This window comes from Lissotriton helveticus, chromosome 1_1, assembly GCF_964261635.1.
Source record: "Lissotriton helveticus chromosome 1_1, aLisHel1.1, whole genome shotgun sequence".
Lineage (NCBI taxonomy): Eukaryota > Metazoa > Chordata > Amphibia > Caudata > Salamandridae > Lissotriton > Lissotriton helveticus.
The window spans coordinates 87,873,414-87,891,112 of NC_136057.1; the positions used below are offsets into that span (position 1 = coordinate 87,873,414).

The 17,699-nt window shown below is 42.9% G+C and overlaps 1 protein-coding gene across 1 annotated transcript in view; it reads left to right on the forward strand.

Moving 5' to 3' along the window:
- The window catches only part of LOC144753448 (uncharacterized), a 64,066-nt gene extending 46,835 nt beyond the window's left edge, over window positions 1–17,231 (forward strand). The window contains exon 4 of the mRNA XM_078641158.1: window positions 12,955–17,231. Coding sequence (XP_078497284.1) covers window positions 14,170–16,884 — 2,715 coding nt within the window. The 5' untranslated portion in view covers window positions 12,955–14,169 and the 3' untranslated portion in view covers window positions 16,885–17,231. The remainder of the gene's footprint in view (window positions 1–12,954) is intronic.
- The last annotated feature ends 468 nt before the right edge of the window (window positions 17,232–17,699 follow it).

Here is a 17,699-nt window from a genome sequence, read left to right on the forward strand (position 1 = left end):
GAGAACAATGCCTTTCCTGGGTGGAGGTGTTCACGTCTCCATGGACAGGAAGAGCCATCCGCGGTGGGGAGCTTCAGAGGTCTTGCCCCCTTTGTAATGCGACCCCAGCCTCTCCTGTTCGAAGGCGCTGGCCTCCGTCGCGTCCTCACCCCCTTTTTGGCGGCAGGACAGGTGGGAAACCCTTGATAGAAGAGGAGATGTGCCCCCCTCTGCCAACTCCTCCCCACGGGTGCTGGAGGCTAGGTCAAGTACACTTTTCAGTGCCCACCATCTTGAAGATGGTGGGACTTGTTCAGTTAGGGCTAGGACTGTGTCCTCTCACAGAAGGCGGGCATGTTAGAGGACCTAGACAGCCCGGCAAAGGGCCCATTGGACACTACCTGTCACTTCCTTGTAACACCCTTAAATCTAGTTTTTAGGTGGCATCCCCAGTCCATGAACTTTGTTCCTGACCACCTAGTTCCCCCAAGCCGCTGTTACTTACCTGTAAACAGCCTCTGTCCGATTGCCCCAGTCCCTCTTCATTTGTATTGGGTTTCCAAACTTGAACTTGTACTTGCACCTGGGCGCCCACGTGCCGCTGGTGGTGCACTGTTGGTTCTGAACTGAACCTTGTACAATACGAACCTTAACTTCTGAAGAATGGTCTTGTAAGTAGATGTTGCCTATACGTATGTTGAATGTTTTCTTCACCCCATAGGTTAACATTGCAAAGTCTGAAAATTGCACTAATTGTCCACTTTTTATATTAAACAGTATTTCTATTGCAAAACGTATTTATTCAAGATGAAATTCTGTGGTTCCGCAAAATAAATCTAACCAAGTATCATTCTTAAATTGGTCTCAGATTTATTCAATGAGTGTGTGTCATTTATTGCCACTGTGTGTACAACAGTGTGTGTCATTTATTGCACCTGTGTGTACAACAAATGCTTAAAACTACCCTCACATATGTCGCACTGCTCCCCCACACTACCACAAAAGAGCATTAGTATTATCTGCTTTAGCCTCTGTAAAACCTCTGGGGATCCACTGGACTCTCTGCACACTCTACCTCTTTTTGGTATAGTATAGTGAGAGCCGACTCCCCAAGCTCAAGTACTCACACACACTCAGACATAGACAGACAGCCACAGACACACACACTCTCTCTGTCTCTCTCTCTCTCTCTCACACACATTCTCACACATACCCTCCGTACCTCACATAAGAAACATATATTTAACTTCTAAATGACACATTCAACTAGGACCATTAGTAAATAGGTTCTTGCAGAATTCAAAAGCTCCTACTTGTAAGGATATCTGTGCAGTCATCCCATGACAGGAAAGAAGAAATGCAAATGAAAAAAATGCTTTAGGAGTCTAAGCATTCTTAAATTAAGAAATGAATGAAAGATAAGCCATGAATAGAGAGAAACAGACAAAGAAATAAGAAAGAAAAAAAAGAGTAAAATAAAGATAATAAAAACAAGGGAATAGAAAGTACGAAAGAAAGAAATGAGGCTCCCATATATTATATTCAGTGGTACTTGTAATACGGCGGCCAGGATATCCGTCACGTTTGTGTCTGAGTAACCCGGCCAGCGAACTCTAAATCAGGCTCTTGACACTTTGCAATGTTGCTGCTGTTAACTGTGCACCATTACTTCCTCAGAAGTCACGGGCAAGAGGCTCCTGGTCGCCTGTCACATACTTTTTATAATTACAAGGATGTGACAACACCACATAACACCGCATAAACAACAAGTGCAAATTAAACCGCAGGGTTCAAATAAACCCACACACACACCGTAAGATTACGCTGTACTAAACACACAAGCCTCAATAACAGGTAACTGATACAAAGACTGATGGACATAATGAAGCAGACCTAGAGATACATGCATAGCACAGACAAGATAAAGGTCTTGATTTAGAGTTTGGTGAGCAGGGTACTCCTTCACAAGCGTGGTGGAGTATCCCGTCCAACAAACGGATGGTCTGCCTGTAAATAGATCGGACAGCCCTTCCTCTCTAGATCAGGCTGTCTAATGTATTTTTCTCTTATTCTGGACCAACAGAGAATACCTGGCAGTCGTGGTGAGAATTTCTTTTTAAATGAATCCCACTTCCTTGGAGAAAATTAATCAGGGAGAAAGTTCCAAGGGTGTGAGAGGGATGTATGACGGTACCACGCGTACTTTTACAACGCGTACCGTTACAACGCTACTTTTACCACAACAAGTCGTTCCAACGACTTGCGTGGAGGGGCGCTGGATAGTAAATTTTTTAATTTACTATTCCAACTCCAGTCCCCGTGGACTCTAGGGAAAGGAGTTGGATAGTAAATTAAACTATTTACTATCCTGGAGCGCCCCCCAGCGCAAGTCGTTGTAACGACTTGCGTGGTAAAAGTAGCGTGGTAACAGTACCGCGTTGTAAAAAATGCGTGGTAACCGTTGTATACCGTGTGAGAGTGATTAGTTATTGATTTTTAAAAACAAACTCCAGCTTTGGAAGCTTGTTGTTGAAAAACACAAAAGTTGGTGAATGACTGCCTGAAACATCCCTAAGGGATCCAGAGAATTGTAGATCAACTTCCTATAGATGGTTGAGATTGCTTTTTCGGTTGGGGATTAGTTAGCAGCTGGTCCTCCAGTGGGGATGCATCAGGCAACTTCCCCCCTTCCCAGATGTGACCTTGCAGAGTGTGGCCACCTGCAAATGTCAGAACCGTTTTTAGACACCTAATTCATACTTTTGTTGTAGGATCGTGAAGGACACAAACGCCTGTCCCCTCCACACATCGCCCGTCCGCTGTAAGCTAATCAATCCCCATTTTGTGAAGCCCTGCAATCCTCCCACTGCACTTAAGAGATCACCACCATACAGTGGAATAATTTCAGTCAGCTTACCTTCTCAGCCTAAACACTTGGTAGCCTCTCTCCACACCCTTACCACTGTTTCGGTATGAGCAGGTAGAGTGCACTCATACTTTCTTCAATACAGCACCGGGGTGAGGTAACCTCTGTTGCTCATGGCCAATTTAACTACCCGGTAAGCAGGATCCTCACGGTCCGCAAAAACCCAGTTGTTGACAGCCACCATCTGCGTTGCCCAGTAATACGTGAGAATGCTCCGGACCGCCAGTCTACCTTAATAAACTCCCCTCTGCACCTTACTCAGCATGAAGTGCCACCATCCCACAACAGCAGCCGAAGTTCTCAGTCTACCTTTTGAAAGAAAATGTCTGGTGAGATCTTAAAGGACGTTTTATTGCACGATGTACAGGAGGCCCTAGAGGGTCATCACTTTAAAAAGGGCCACCCGGCCCAGTAAGTAAAGCGGGAGTGCCGGCAAGTGTGGGGCATCCCAGCAAAGCTGGTCTAATTTCGGAAGTATGTTCCTGCCTGTGGCTCTCTTGTAATAAACACGCCCAAATATTTAAAGCCATGTAGTTCCACCCGAACTGTGCACCTAGAGTGCAGCCGCAGGGTCCCTGCCACCAGCAGGAATGTTAAGGACTTCTTCCAATTGATCTTATATCCTGAATAATCTCCAAGTATGTGAAAAATGTGTATGATTTGTTCACTCGAGAAGGCTGATTACGTGTTCTACAGCAAAACGTCAGCGTAGAGGGAGAGTCTCTCATCCCACTCCTGATCAACTGGAATACCCCATATGAGAGGTCCTGGCGAACCTACGCATGTATGAAGAGCATAGGAGACAAGGAACATCCCTGTCGGACGGCAAAGACTTGGGTGACTGTATTATTGACGTGCATGCGCGCTAGAGGGGCTACATACAAGAGCTCCATTAAGTTGTCGGAGATTTAAGCGCATTCCCTGGTGTGGCATAAAGCCCGATTGATCAGGATGACCCACTGTTGCAATTACTGTCCGCAGGCAGATCGCTAGGGCGTTCGCAAGGACCTTAGTCTCAAAATTAAACAGGGAGGTAGGTCTATAAGTCCCACATTTTTGGGATGACCGCCACCTCAGACGTTCTTTGGTCCTCTGGGAGACACCCTTATTTTCAGGCAGTCTTAAACCTCCTCTGGAGGCACTCCCTGGTTTTATCGATCATGCTTTTATATAATTCCAAGGGTAGCTCATCAGGCCCCATCGCTTGCCCTGTTTGCAAGGTTCCTACTTTCTTATTTATTTAGTCTACTGTCAGGTCTTGATCTAGTGTGTCTCGGTCCTCATTCGTTAGCATTGGCAGGGTCAGGTCTTTCAGGAAGTCTCTCCCAGTATTTCCGTCCCCTTGTTGTCAGTGTCCTCAAGGATCCAGTTCCTTCCTTTGTCTTGTCTCTCTAACCATGTAAGCAACTCATTGGCTTTATCACCAACATCAGAGAGACATTTCTGGGTAGCCAGCGCATGAGTGCACGCTATTTTCCATTAGTGCACTTAATGTGTGCTGCTTCAGTTGATGGTGTAATGGGAGAGAAACTGATTCAACAAAACACTGAGGGTGGAGGGTGCTAGGGGAAAGTTTACCGACCTAAACTGCTATGACCCCTAATTACTTAACTACACCAACAACAAATAGCAGAAAGTCAAAAAAATTATATATATAACTTAAGTATGTATCTGTGTGTAAACCTTAATACATAGAAAGGTAGTAAGTGAGATCTTGCCTGTGGAACATCATCCAAATGTGCGAGTTCCCATCAGTCAACTCACGAGACCGCCCTTCATCATTTGGGGACCGTCACGTTTAGAAGGTCGAATATCCACAATAGATTGGCAGATGTTATAAGCCTAATCTATATTGAACGTGTCAAGAGGAAAGCGTGTCTGTGGATGACTGAGTAACAGTGCAAAAGAAATAAGTGGGAGTGAATCAGTAAACAGTAAAGCAGGTGGTCTCCCGCTGCTCCTTCAGTCTGTCTCCCCAACAGACAGCCCAGAGGGACGTCCGGGGTACCGACGGAGAGAGCGGTTCTCCAGGTACCTGAGCTGCAGCCAGGTGAGGTGGGGCTATTCCTTCCTGCTAATAAGTCAGGAAGATGGTAACAGATCATGTTTAAGGTGATATTAATTCCTCTTTTTTTAGCAGTAGCATTCAATGGTCCTGAAGAAGCAGCGGGAGACCACCTGGCTCCGGTAGTCTGCAAAAACATGTCGACCTAAGATACTTCCTAGTAGTTATTTTGTTACACTACTACTGCACTGTATTTAGATCTTGGGACTGAAGGGGTACAGAATAAATGGTTTTTCCCCTGTCACTACCCAATCTTAAAATTCTTTTGCTTTACTGTTCAATAGTTGGTGGAAAGACACTAGTCTCTAGCACATGAGCGGTGCTGCTTGTGTCTATTGCGCATGAGCGGGGGTGAGACACTAGTTATTAGTGCAGGGGCGCGGTAGAGTATGTGTTGTGTTGAAGTATGCAATCTGCCACTATCAATAGTGCGGGCATGGAATTTCAAGGAGGTGCATTAGGTCGGGCATAGTGTAATGCATCATCAAAAGTGTAATGGCACTGGTGGTACCATTATTGTGATTATCGCAAATAATTGGGGGTGGTGTCGCTAAAATATATATGCATGAGATACAAAGTGTGATGGGGCGTAAGTAAACACTCTTACGCTTAGATTTTGCAGCCAATGCCTCCAGGAGTGAAGCGGTAAGGGGTTGACCCTGTAGGGAAATAATGTTGGCCACTGGGAGTTAGAGACCTGTAAGGTTCACCAGCACTATCAGTGCAAACCAACTTGCTTTCCTGGACCTAAATATAGCAGTCAAAGATGGCAGACTCACCACAACAACCTACTATAAACCCACGGCCAGAAACTCTTTACTCCACTTCACAAGCTTCCGCCCACGCCCACTAAGGGAGAACCTTCCCTTCGGGCAATTCTTACATATACGCAGGAATTGCAGTGATATAGCAGACTATAAAAAACAGTCCGCTGAACTATCCAAGAAACTGGGGGCCCGGGGCTACCCACCAGCCATCATCTCCAAAACCAGGAAGAGGGCCAGGAACCAGAATAGAGAGGCCCTCCTTGAAACCACAGCTAAAGAGGAGCAGGAACAACCTATCACCTGCGTCACTACGTACAACACAGCCTCCAATGAGGTAGCCAAACTCATTAAGAAGAACTGGAAGATCTTGAATTCTGGCCAGAGGCAGTGGGACATACCCCGTTTTGCTTACAAGAGAAGCAATAACTTGAAGGACCAACTACTTAACACCCGTCCCAAAACGCATAACACACAAGAACCGAACACCATTCTGAATGCATGGGGCCTACCAAAAGTAACTTGACACTACCCCTGCAATGATTGCAGTGTGTGTCACTTAACCACCCACACCAAAACTCTAACCCTAGAACCTAACAAGGTGTGGACACAACGCAGCCACACCAACTGTAATTCACGTAATGTGATTTACCGTCTCACCTGCTCCTATGGTCTCCGCTATATCGGCATGACCACCCGCAAAATACCCACTAGGGTCACTGAGCACAGAAGCACCATTAGGTGTAAGAAAAACATCAGTAAATTAACCAACCACTTCATCACCCATGGCCATACCCCAAATGACCTCACATGGACAGTCATCAAACAAATCCCTGAGCAGGCATTAGACAATGAAAGAAGACTGATGAGCAAAGAACAGCGTTGGATCTATCGCCTTTCCTCACACATCAATGGCCTGAACGATGCGATCCCTTGGAACTCAGTCACATGCTGACGTAAACCTCTATACAGAGGTCTTTACTAGTACCCATTCAACCCAGTTGACCTATGAACTCCCACTCAACTGAGACTACCACCCCTAATCGTGCCCAACTTATATCGGGTTGTGACTAGTTGCCATACCCAGCCATAGCCTCCCGCTCCTACAGCAACCTATGATGATTCATTACACTATGCCCGACCTAATGCACCTCCTTGAAATTCCATGCCCGCACTATTGATAGTGGCAGATTGCATACTTCAACACAACACATACTCTACCGCGCACCTGCACTAATAACTAGTGTCTCACCCCCGCTCATGCGCAATAGACACAAGCAGCACCGCGCATGTGCTAGAGACTAGTGTCTTTCCACCAACTAGTGTCTCACCCCCGCTCATGCGCAATAGACACAAGCAGCACCGCGCATGTGCTAGTGTCTTTCCACCGTCCATGAGCAGACAGCTAGGAACACACCCGGGGTAGTCTGTCTACTCTTACTCCCAGCTACAGGTGCAGATAGTTAATCCAATTAGCAAGCATATAAAAACGAACAAGAAACTCCAGCTCTTTCTACCGGAGCACAAGGACGGTGCAACAGGTACAAGGCAGGCTCTGACCAGAAAAGCTGCGAGTATGACAACCTCCAAGCAACAATCTCTGGGTAAGCGTTTTTCCCTCCTTAGACGTCTCTAACTCCCAGTGGCCAACATTATTTCCCTACAGGGTCAACCCCTTACCGCTTCACTCCGGGAAGCATTGGCTGCAAAATCTAAGCGTAAGAGTGTTTACTTACGCCCCATCACACTTTGTATCTCATGCATATGTGTGATACCCGTGTTTTAGCGACACCACCCCCAATTATTTGCGATAATCACAATAATGGTACCACCAGTGCCATTACACTTTTTCCGACTGTAGTCTATCCACTGAGCACTGTAGATTCGGCATTCTATGTATATGACTATGTGGCGAAGACGCCTATTTGACTCTCCTCTTCTTACATGTTTTGTCTATGTCTTCAATGTTGTCGGTACAGGCATATATGAGAAGGGAATCCCCCCTCTCACACTTAGAGAAACACCTTAGTGAGTGTAACAGATAGCCTAGATTACACTCCTTTTGAACCTGCACTACACTCTATTTTACAAAGGTCCTGAGGAAAGCCAGATTTAGTTTAAGGCACTGGCTGAAACATGTCGACCAACTGATGGATGTAGGAGGTAGTAACTCGCCTCCCTTAAACATCCCCAAGCCTTATTTTAACCGCTGACGGGGGCCCAGTTATTAAAATTTTATTTACCCTCGGGTACTGGGACCCTCGCCAAGCCGTTTTAACTCACACTTCATTTTACACCTCACACTGCACTCTCAGTAAAATACCAGCTCCGCTGTAATCAGGCGTCGCAGCACACCCGGGGCACATTAGGTGTCACTGGGTGGGCCCGATGATGAAGCATGTCACCAACCAGGTTGGTGGGTGAGGGCTTCATGAACTCACCAACGAGGTGCCTATGACAAATCTAATCAGAGTCCTATCAATATTGGTCATATTAAAACTTGGAATTGACCATAAGTAATTTTGCCATTGTATTTCAACATCTCTATCGTAAGACCATAGCATATTCATGTTATAATCACCGGTAATAATAATCTCAGGTTGGGTGCCATTGTCCAGTTGCTGCAATATCATAATGATCAAATTGGTCGCCATTGTTCTTCGTAATTATATATGTTGATTACTACAAGAGATTTAATTACTCCACTTCACAAGCTTCCGCCCACGCCCACTAAGGGAGAACCTTCCCTTCGGGCAATTCTTACGTATACTTTCCATTTTTAGCTCAGTTGATATAAAAATAGCCAAACCCCCACACTGTCTGCCATAGTTACTTGTTGTCTAAGCTAATGAGTAATAACCCTATACCCTTCCAATCTAAAAAGAACTAAAGCCCAAGTGTCTTGTAAACAAATGATTTGAAAATAGCACAGAGTAGCGAGTTGGTTATTCTGAATCTTTGCTTGAACCCCATTTATATTCCACGAACATAATCTGACCCTTTTAGTCATAATTGTTGGCCCCCTTAAAAAAACTTCAGATTGTAGATGTCAATCCTGCCTGACATTATGGAGGGCTGCTGTTAGCAAACCTAATTTGACAATGTCAAATAATAGGTCTACTTTTTTTACCTCTAATAATTTTAAAAGATGCCCGTTGGTCATACCTGTGGGTTTTTTAATATTGAGTATTTCTTATTATTATCGGTTCTCATTGGTTATGATTTTGTAATTTTGTTAAAACAAAAGGGCTAGGATAGGAAAGTTGCAGGGGAGTTGTTATTTTTATTCCCCAGTCTTGAAAGAGATTATGTTCTTGCATAATAAGGCTGGCGGCAGTAGATGATGTCCAAGTTACTAATGTTGATTTGCAATTATTGTTCTTGATGTGTGGAATTCAACTGATTCTATGTCGGTACATTTAATTTTCTTTAATGAGGGTACTGCATTTTAATATGTGCCCACGAGTCATGATATCATTATTACCCCTAGATTTATATTCCAGCGTAGAAATTACCTGCACCACTCCTTCTTTTTGATCTGAGTTATTTAATTTAATTTGTTGCAGGCTATTTTCACCTTGAGCATGCTCAATTAACCTTCCATTATGATTATTAACAGTTTGAGACCATGATTGTCGATGTTTATGTAACTGCTTCGTTTTGGTTCCCAGATCTTGTGGTAATTTAAGTTCCTTCCAGGTTTTTAACAAATCTCTCTTCGTTTCATCCCCTCTGATACTCTCACTCTTTGCTCTATTTGTTTCCAATTGTCATGGCTTATTCTCCACCTATTTATTACATTCCTCCACTTGCAGCATTTCTAAGGACTGAATTTTCCCATACTCTATCATTTTTATACTATCAGCTTGCTTGTTTAGGAATTTATTTTTCATAACTGCTTGTACCTCCGATAGCTCTTTATTAAATAGAGGGTAAAAGGGTTTTGTTGGAGACATTTGTTTACCCTCACCTTCACAATATGATATTTGGTCATGGTTGTTTCCAGTGTTCAATCTCACTATATCTGATGCATTTGTATTTTTTTAATACTTTTAGAAGCTTTATTTCTTGCTTTCCATTGTTTTTTCCTCTGACTTTTTGATAGTTAAACTTCCGGAGCTGCGTCTGTCATTGTTGATTGTGTCGAGCATAGGTTTATCACTTCTTGATCTTTTGTTTTATCATCTATTTTATCTTTAACAACAACAGTATTGTCTTTACATTTTATTGTATCTTTAGAGGGGCAGTCGGTCTTGATGGGTTAAATTCCCACATTAGGAAAATTCCCTTTTACATCGTCAATTATTGTTTTTAAAATATCCGGAATGGTAGCCAGTTTGTTAATTAGTGGGGTACAACTACACACTGCATACGTAGATATTGGCTGAGATTGTGCCCTTTCTATTAGATTATTTTATGTTGTTATCTTCTGCTCAGTTCCGGCAACAGAGAATGCCGTAGCACTCAAGAGATCTATTTGGACCTCCTTTTTGTTGGACCTATATGTTAAAGCTTCCAGAGTTAATTGCGAGGTTTTGAAGAATAAATCCCAAATTGCTCCTGCGTTCCCACTTCCTGGTACCTGAGTACCTGGGTTATGGTGTTGCCAATTTATGAATGATAGGTCCTTATACTCCTCTTTTTGTGGTCCTTGAAAATCATCTCCCTCGTCACAAGAATTAATGAATTGTGGACTACTATTCAAAACGTCTTTTTGATGCGGAGTACTCCAACGCTGCAGAGTTTCTGGGTTGCTGTTGTATTCGTCCTTATTAATTTGAGATCCCTTATTTTTATTACATTTCGGCTGGTCCTGTTTTTAACTGAATTTATCTTAGACAGAGTAAGATCCGAGTTCAGTGGGGTATTGGCTTCCCTTATGATTTTCACCCCACCATTTAGTTCATTTGGAGCTTCTTGCTCTTGTTGATTTATTTGTCCCAAATTAGATGGTTCCCCTATCCCGTTAGCTGTTCTGATTTTTACTTGCACTTCTATTGGCATTGGATGCCTAGTTGGTAGTAATTGCTGAGTATCTCCCATTGTTAGATTTGTGCATTTTGCATCCTCTTGTTGTGAACGACCAGTAAGTGGAATAGTTAACATTTCTAGGTCCGTTATTTGACCCCAATGGTTGACTTGGTCCTTAGTTGAATTTGACATTCGTTCGACTTCAGCTTCAGACTCAGGGTGGCCTGGTTCACTTACTCCTTGCTTAAGGGATATAATATTTTTTCTACTCAGTAGTTTAATCGGAGTTTGAAGATCACATGGGTTAGTTAGCAATGTTAGCATAGCACCAGTTGGATCTTTCATAAAATCAAACTTTGATGGCGACTTTCCTAGTTTCCCAAATGTATGGACCTTAGATGATTTAAAGGACTATACGTCACCCGTCTGTTTTATTTTAAACATATCTAATATTAGTGTTTGTTGTATCTTTATTTTCCTTTTGATAGGAGGGAAAGGTGGCCGCTCTTTTCCTAACCTCATAATACACCCTCTAAGGTGAAGAAGTCTTGCTTCTTTCAGAGAATCAAACGGGCCAGTGACAAGACCAAATGGTGCTTTGATTGGACAAAAACACCTCCTAACACCTCCAAGGGAAAACACCCCCAAATCACACCTCAGTACAGAATCCGCCGGTGCTGCTGGTTACTTATTTAATTAACTAATTCATTAATCAATTGATTAATATCCGGGCACCGGGTAGGGCTGTAGTCTAGGCATGCAGAGTAATTCAGGGGTCGAGGGGTGCTTCAAGAGGATCAAAGTCTATTGTCACTTTCCCCTTTGCATTATTCCCAGATTTTGTATTACAGACTTATTATAGACTGAAATGGCTCAGCGACTTACGGACCGATCAACCTTAACTACTCGCCACATGCCACACACCTCTTGCCACTTGTCACTCACCACTCACTGTTCATTGCTTGTTCGTTGCTATTCATCGCTGTCAAGAGTACAAGGGAGAATGCTGGCAATCCTTCAGGAGCAAGAGCAGGATCCAGAGCCAGTCCCACTACAGATGGCAGATGTAGGCACTCCCCTCCACTCCTCGGCTCAGCTCTGCTCTGCTCAATGCTTAGTAAATAATTAAAATCAGGCGGCAGGCCAAGGCTCCTCTGTGCCCTCTGTGCTCCTCTGTTCTCCTCTGTGCCTCTGTGCCCTGCAGCAGCCGCCGCACCAGCAGCACCGCAGGCCAAGGCTCCTTTGACCCCTGCAGCGGCGGCCGCACGAGTAGCACTAGCAGCGCCTTAGCACCGCGTTGCTGGCAGCAGCTGTTCCTGCCCCCACAGCAGATCTGTAGAACTTAAAGCGCCCGTATAACAGGACGCGGGTGAAGCGGGAGAAACCTTCGGGAGCGGGAACTGGTCACAAAACAAACCAGGGCAGTCGTCCCAGGCTCTGCTCCGCTTGCTCGTCAACTCCTCCTCGGCTCGGCCCCTCAGCTCTACTCGGTATGCTCTGCACTCAATGCTGAATCACAGGCCAACAACAACTGTGAACACCAACAGAGGGAAGAATTGCGTGTTTCCCCCAGTTACTAAAAAAAACAGCATAAGTCTTGGCTGCTTCTGCTGCACCCAGCGTCTTATGCATCTTTGCAGTCTAATTTTTCTGTCTGGAAAAAAATTGTGTCCTGGTCCAGGTGCAGAAAAACCTAACAACTGATAACCAGGTGGAATAAAATGAACACATGAAAGTACGCCTTAATTTCATTGCCCTGCATTCACACTCTGGACCATAGTTGAGGGATAGGTCTAGGCATAGTCCTCGCAGCACACAATAGATTTGCTTGAGGCAGAGGCCAAATCTCAAGTCAGGATACCAGATACAAGTAGGTCGTAACTCAGGGCGGGGGAAAACGCCTGTTGTCCGTGGAGGACTCATTCCCTTCCCAGAAATCTGCATTACAAATTAATTAATAGTATATATTTTTTTAATATCTGTTTGGTGCCAGTCCATATGACTTTAATATCTGCCTTTGGGATTTTATGTTACAACTCCATAGGGTACATGTATCCTTTGTGAGCTTAATAAAATGTTGAAAATTCTAGAAATCCCCACTCTTCCATCCAAGTACTCTCATGCTACCATTCTACACTCTGCTCTGTCTGAAAAACAGCTCAACATTTTCAAAATTCTGCATTGATTTGGCTTGTAAATTATATTTTTGGAAATGTACATGTATTAACTATTTAATTTTAATACTATAGGTGATTGAAATTACGGACGAAGAAAGCAAGATTTAGCACTAAGCAACTGAATGTCAGCACCACAAGAAGGATTATTTTGAAAAACTGAAGGACATCCAGCATTCTACGTTTAAACAATTTCGAAAAATCTAAGTGTGGCGAGGAAAGTACTACACCTGTAAGTGAAGTTTCTAATTTTGCATTTCATTAACCCAGAGCAAAGCCATATCTGTGCACACAGCATCAGAAATAATGTAGAAAGACCACTTCAGCATCCTCATCTGAAATATTATCAGAAAGACAAATCGCCTCAGCATGACAGAATAACGTTCCTCTAAAGCACCATGTAATTCTAGAGAGGAAGCACACACTGCATACATTTTTTTTTACAACTAAAGGTTTCTTCTGGATACCATCAAAGAAAAGACGCTGAAAGAAGACTCCGAAGCTGACACGTTAACAACCAAAAGATTAGAAAATCACCTTTGTTCAACAACCGTTTTTAACCAGTTACGCAAGTTTGAGACTAACTGCCTCGAGATATGACACCTCGACCCACTCTACTCACTCTGGCGAAAACCTTAAAAATTCACCATTTTATTGTTTTCATGACCATCTCAGATTGTTTCCTTTTTATTGTGTACTGTTTGGTAATTCTATGTAAATCGCCTCAACATTATCTGTTGTGTAGGAGTGATATGTAAAACTGTTAAGTATAAAAATGGATTAAAGGAGCACCGTTGCGCTATAGCTAATGTAAATAAAGCCTCGTCTTCAGGACTACAAACCTTAACCTTACACCAAACATAGAAAGGGTAGAAGGAACTGATATTCTGCGACTAATGATCCACAATAGTACTCTGCACGTTCAAACGCCCTCAGTTACTGCCATTACGTCAGTACAAAACGGACCTTATCAGTTTAATCATTAAATATCAAACCAACACCTTATTACTGCATTGCTAAGAACCTATACAAATAGATTTGAGAAAAACTTCAGTCACAAATTAAGTTGCTGCCAGAGAGGCTAAAGACTATTATCTGCTAGAAAAATTTCAACAGGTGTTACAGGACTGCTTCCAGACATAGTTTGCTCAATTCAAGTGTTAAGAAAATTACACACAATTTTTAGAGATAAGTGCTGAACATTATCTAAACAAGCCCGAAGTTGGGGAAAAAAGTTACCTGTGCCCAAAAAGATACAGCCATAAATCTTATCTCACAGAATTTGACAGAATGCACACAGGGGGAAACCACTCTCAGTGCAAAGTATGCCAAAAAAGTTTCAGGCGTAAGTCTTATCTCACTGAGCATATGAGAATCCACACTGGGGAAAACCACTCTCCGTGCAAAGTATGCCACAAACGTTTCAGGCGTAAGTCTTATCTCACTGAGCATATGAGAATCCACACTGGGGAAAAACCTTTTCAGTGCTCTGAATGTCAGAAAAGGTTTAGAATCAAACTGAGTCTATACCGACATGCAATAACCCACTCTGTGGAAAAACCTTACCAGTGCGCTGAATGCCTGAAAAGTTTCAACCGTAAATCTTATTTAACTGAACATATGAGAATCCACTCTGAGGCACACCCTTATCAGTGCTCTGAATGCCAGAAAAGGTTTTGTAACAAGTGGAGTCTATCTCGACATACAATAACCCACTCTGTGGACAAACCTTATCAGTGCCTGGAATGCCAGAAATGTTTCAAAGACAAAAGCAGTCTCACTCAGCATACAAGATACCACTCTAAGGCTAAGGAAAAACGTTATCAGTGCTCTGAATGCCAGAAATGTTTCAGTGATCAAAGCACTCTCACTCTGCATACAAGAACCCACACTGGGGAAAAACCTCATCAATGCACAGAATGCCAGAAATGTTTCATATACAAAAACAGTCTCACTCAGCATAGAAGAACCCACACTGGGGATAAACCTTTTCAGTGCTCTGAATGCCAGAAATGTTTCAGTTTCAAAAGCAGACTCATTGAACATACAAGGACCCACACTGGGGAAAAACCTTATCAGTGCTCTGAATGCCCAAAACATTTCAAACTTAAACCACTTCTGACTGCACATGTGAGATTCCACACAGGGGAAAAACCTTATCAGTGCTCTGAATGCCAGAAATGTTTCAGTTTCAAAAGCAGACTCATTGAACATATAAGAACCCACACTGGGGAAAAACCTTATCAGTGCTCTGAATGCCTAAAACATTTCAAACTTAAATCACTTCTGACTGCACATGTGAGATTCCACACAGGGGAAAAACCTTATCAGTGCTCTGAATGCCAGAGATGTTTCAGTAGAAAAAGTAGTCTCACAAAGCACATAAGAATCCACACTGGGGAAAAACCTTATCAGTGCTCTGAATGCCAGAAATGTTTCAGTCAAAAAGGCTGTCTCACTCTGCATACAAGAACCCACACTGGGGAAAAACCTTACCAGTGCGCCGAATGCCCGAAAAGTTTCAACCTTAAATCTTATTTAACTGAACATATGAGAATCCACTCTGAGGCAAACCCTTATCAGTGCTCCGAATGCCAGAAAAGGTTTTGTAACAAACGGAGTCTATCTCGACATACAATAACCCACTCTGTGGACAAACCTTACCAGTGCGCTGAATGCTCGAAAAGTTTCAACCAAAAATCTTATTTAACTGAACATATGAGAATCCACTCTGGGGAAAACCCTTATCAGTGCTCTGAATGCCAGAAAAGGTTTTGTAACAAATGGAGCCTATCTCGACATACAATAACCCACTCTGTGGACAAACCTTATCAGTGCCTGGAATGCCAGAAATGTTTCAAAGACAAAAGCAGTCTCACTCAGCATACAAGATACCACCCTAAGGCTAAGGAAAAACGTTATCAGTGCTCTGAATGCCAGAAATGTTTCAGTGATCAAAGCACTCTCACTCTGCATACAAGAACCCACACTGGGGAAAAACCTCATCAATGCACAGAATGCCAGAAATGTTTCATATACAAAAACAGTCTCACTCAGCATAGAAGAACCCACACTGGGGATAAACCTTTTCAGTGCTCTGAATGCCAGAAATGTTTCAGTTTCAAAAGCAGACTCACTGAACATACAAGGACCCACACTGGGGAAAAACCTTATCAGTGCTCTGAATGCCCAAAACATTTCAAACTTAAACCACTTCTGACTGCACATGTGAGATTCCACACAGGGGAAAAACCTTATCAGTGCTCTGAATGCCAGAAATGTTTCAGTTTCAAAAGCAGACTCACTGAACATACAAAGACCCACACTGGGGAAAAACCTTATCAGTGCTCTGAATGCCCAAAACATTTCAAACTTAAATCACTTCTGACTGCACATGTGAGATTCCACACAGGGGAAAAACCTTATCAGTGCTCTGAATGCCAGAGATTTTTCAGTAGAAAAAGTAGTCTCACACAGCACATAAGAATCCACACTGGGGAAAAACCTTATCAGTGCTCTGAATGCCAGAAATGTTTCAGTCAAAAAGGCTGTCTTACTCTGCATACAAGAACCCACACTGGGGAAAAACCTTATCAGTGCTCTGAATGCCAGGAATGTTTCAAACTTAAATCACTTCTGACTGCACATGTGAGATTCCACACAGGGGAAAAACCTTATCAGTGCTCTGAATGCCAGAGATTTTTCAGTAGAAAAAGTAGTCTCACACAGCACATAAGAATCCACACTGGGGAAAAACCTTATCAGTGCTCTGAATGCCAGAAATGTTTCAGTCAAAAAGGCTGTCTTACTCTGCATACAAGAACCCACACTGGGGAAAAACCTTATCAGTGCTCTGAATGCCAGGAATGTTTCAGTGCAAAAATCAATTTCACTCACCATATAAGAACCCACACTGGGGAAAAACCTTATCAGTGCTCTGAATGCCAGGAATGTTTCAGTGAAAAAATCCATCTCACACTGCATATTAAAACCCACACTGGGTAAAAACCTTATCCATGCTCTCAATGTCAGAGATATTTAAAAAAAAAAAGCAGTCTCACTCAGCATATAAGAACCCACACTGGTGAAAAACCTTATCAGTGCTCTGAATGCCAGATATGTTTCAGTAATAAAAGCCGTCTCACTATGCATATAAGAACCCACACTGGAGAAAACCCTTATCAGTGCTCCGAATGCCAGATATGTTTCAGTGTAAAAAGCAGTCTCACTCAGCATATAAGAACCCACACTGGGGAAAAACCTTATCAGTGCTCCGAATGCCAAAAATGTTTCAGCCTTAAATCTCATCTCACTGAACATGTGAGAATCCACACTGGAGAAAAAACATTATCAGTGTTCTAAATGTTAGAAAAGATTCAGAGGTAGAGATGGTTACAAGCACCATAAGAAAACACACCATCAAAAATAATTCAGTGCTATGAATGCCAGAAAAGTATCAATTTTAAACACAATCTCACTCTACATGAGCAGACGCACACAGGGAAAGAACATTACCAATGCTGTTAATGCCAGATATTCCTATTTGATAGGCTACAGCCTCACTAAGCGACTCCATACTGATGAAAACCCTTATGAGTGCTCTGAATTCCAGAAAAGCTGCAGAGAAAAACGTGATCTCACCATGAGAAACTCCACACTGGAGAAAATCCTTATGCCATAAAAGCTTGTATCTGAAAGACAGTGTTATGCCTCATGAGAAATCCCACTCTGGGGAAATACCTTATGAGTGCTCGAAATGCAAGCAAAGTTTTGGTTACAAATTACTTCTCACTTGTCATGAGCGAACTCACATGGGGGAA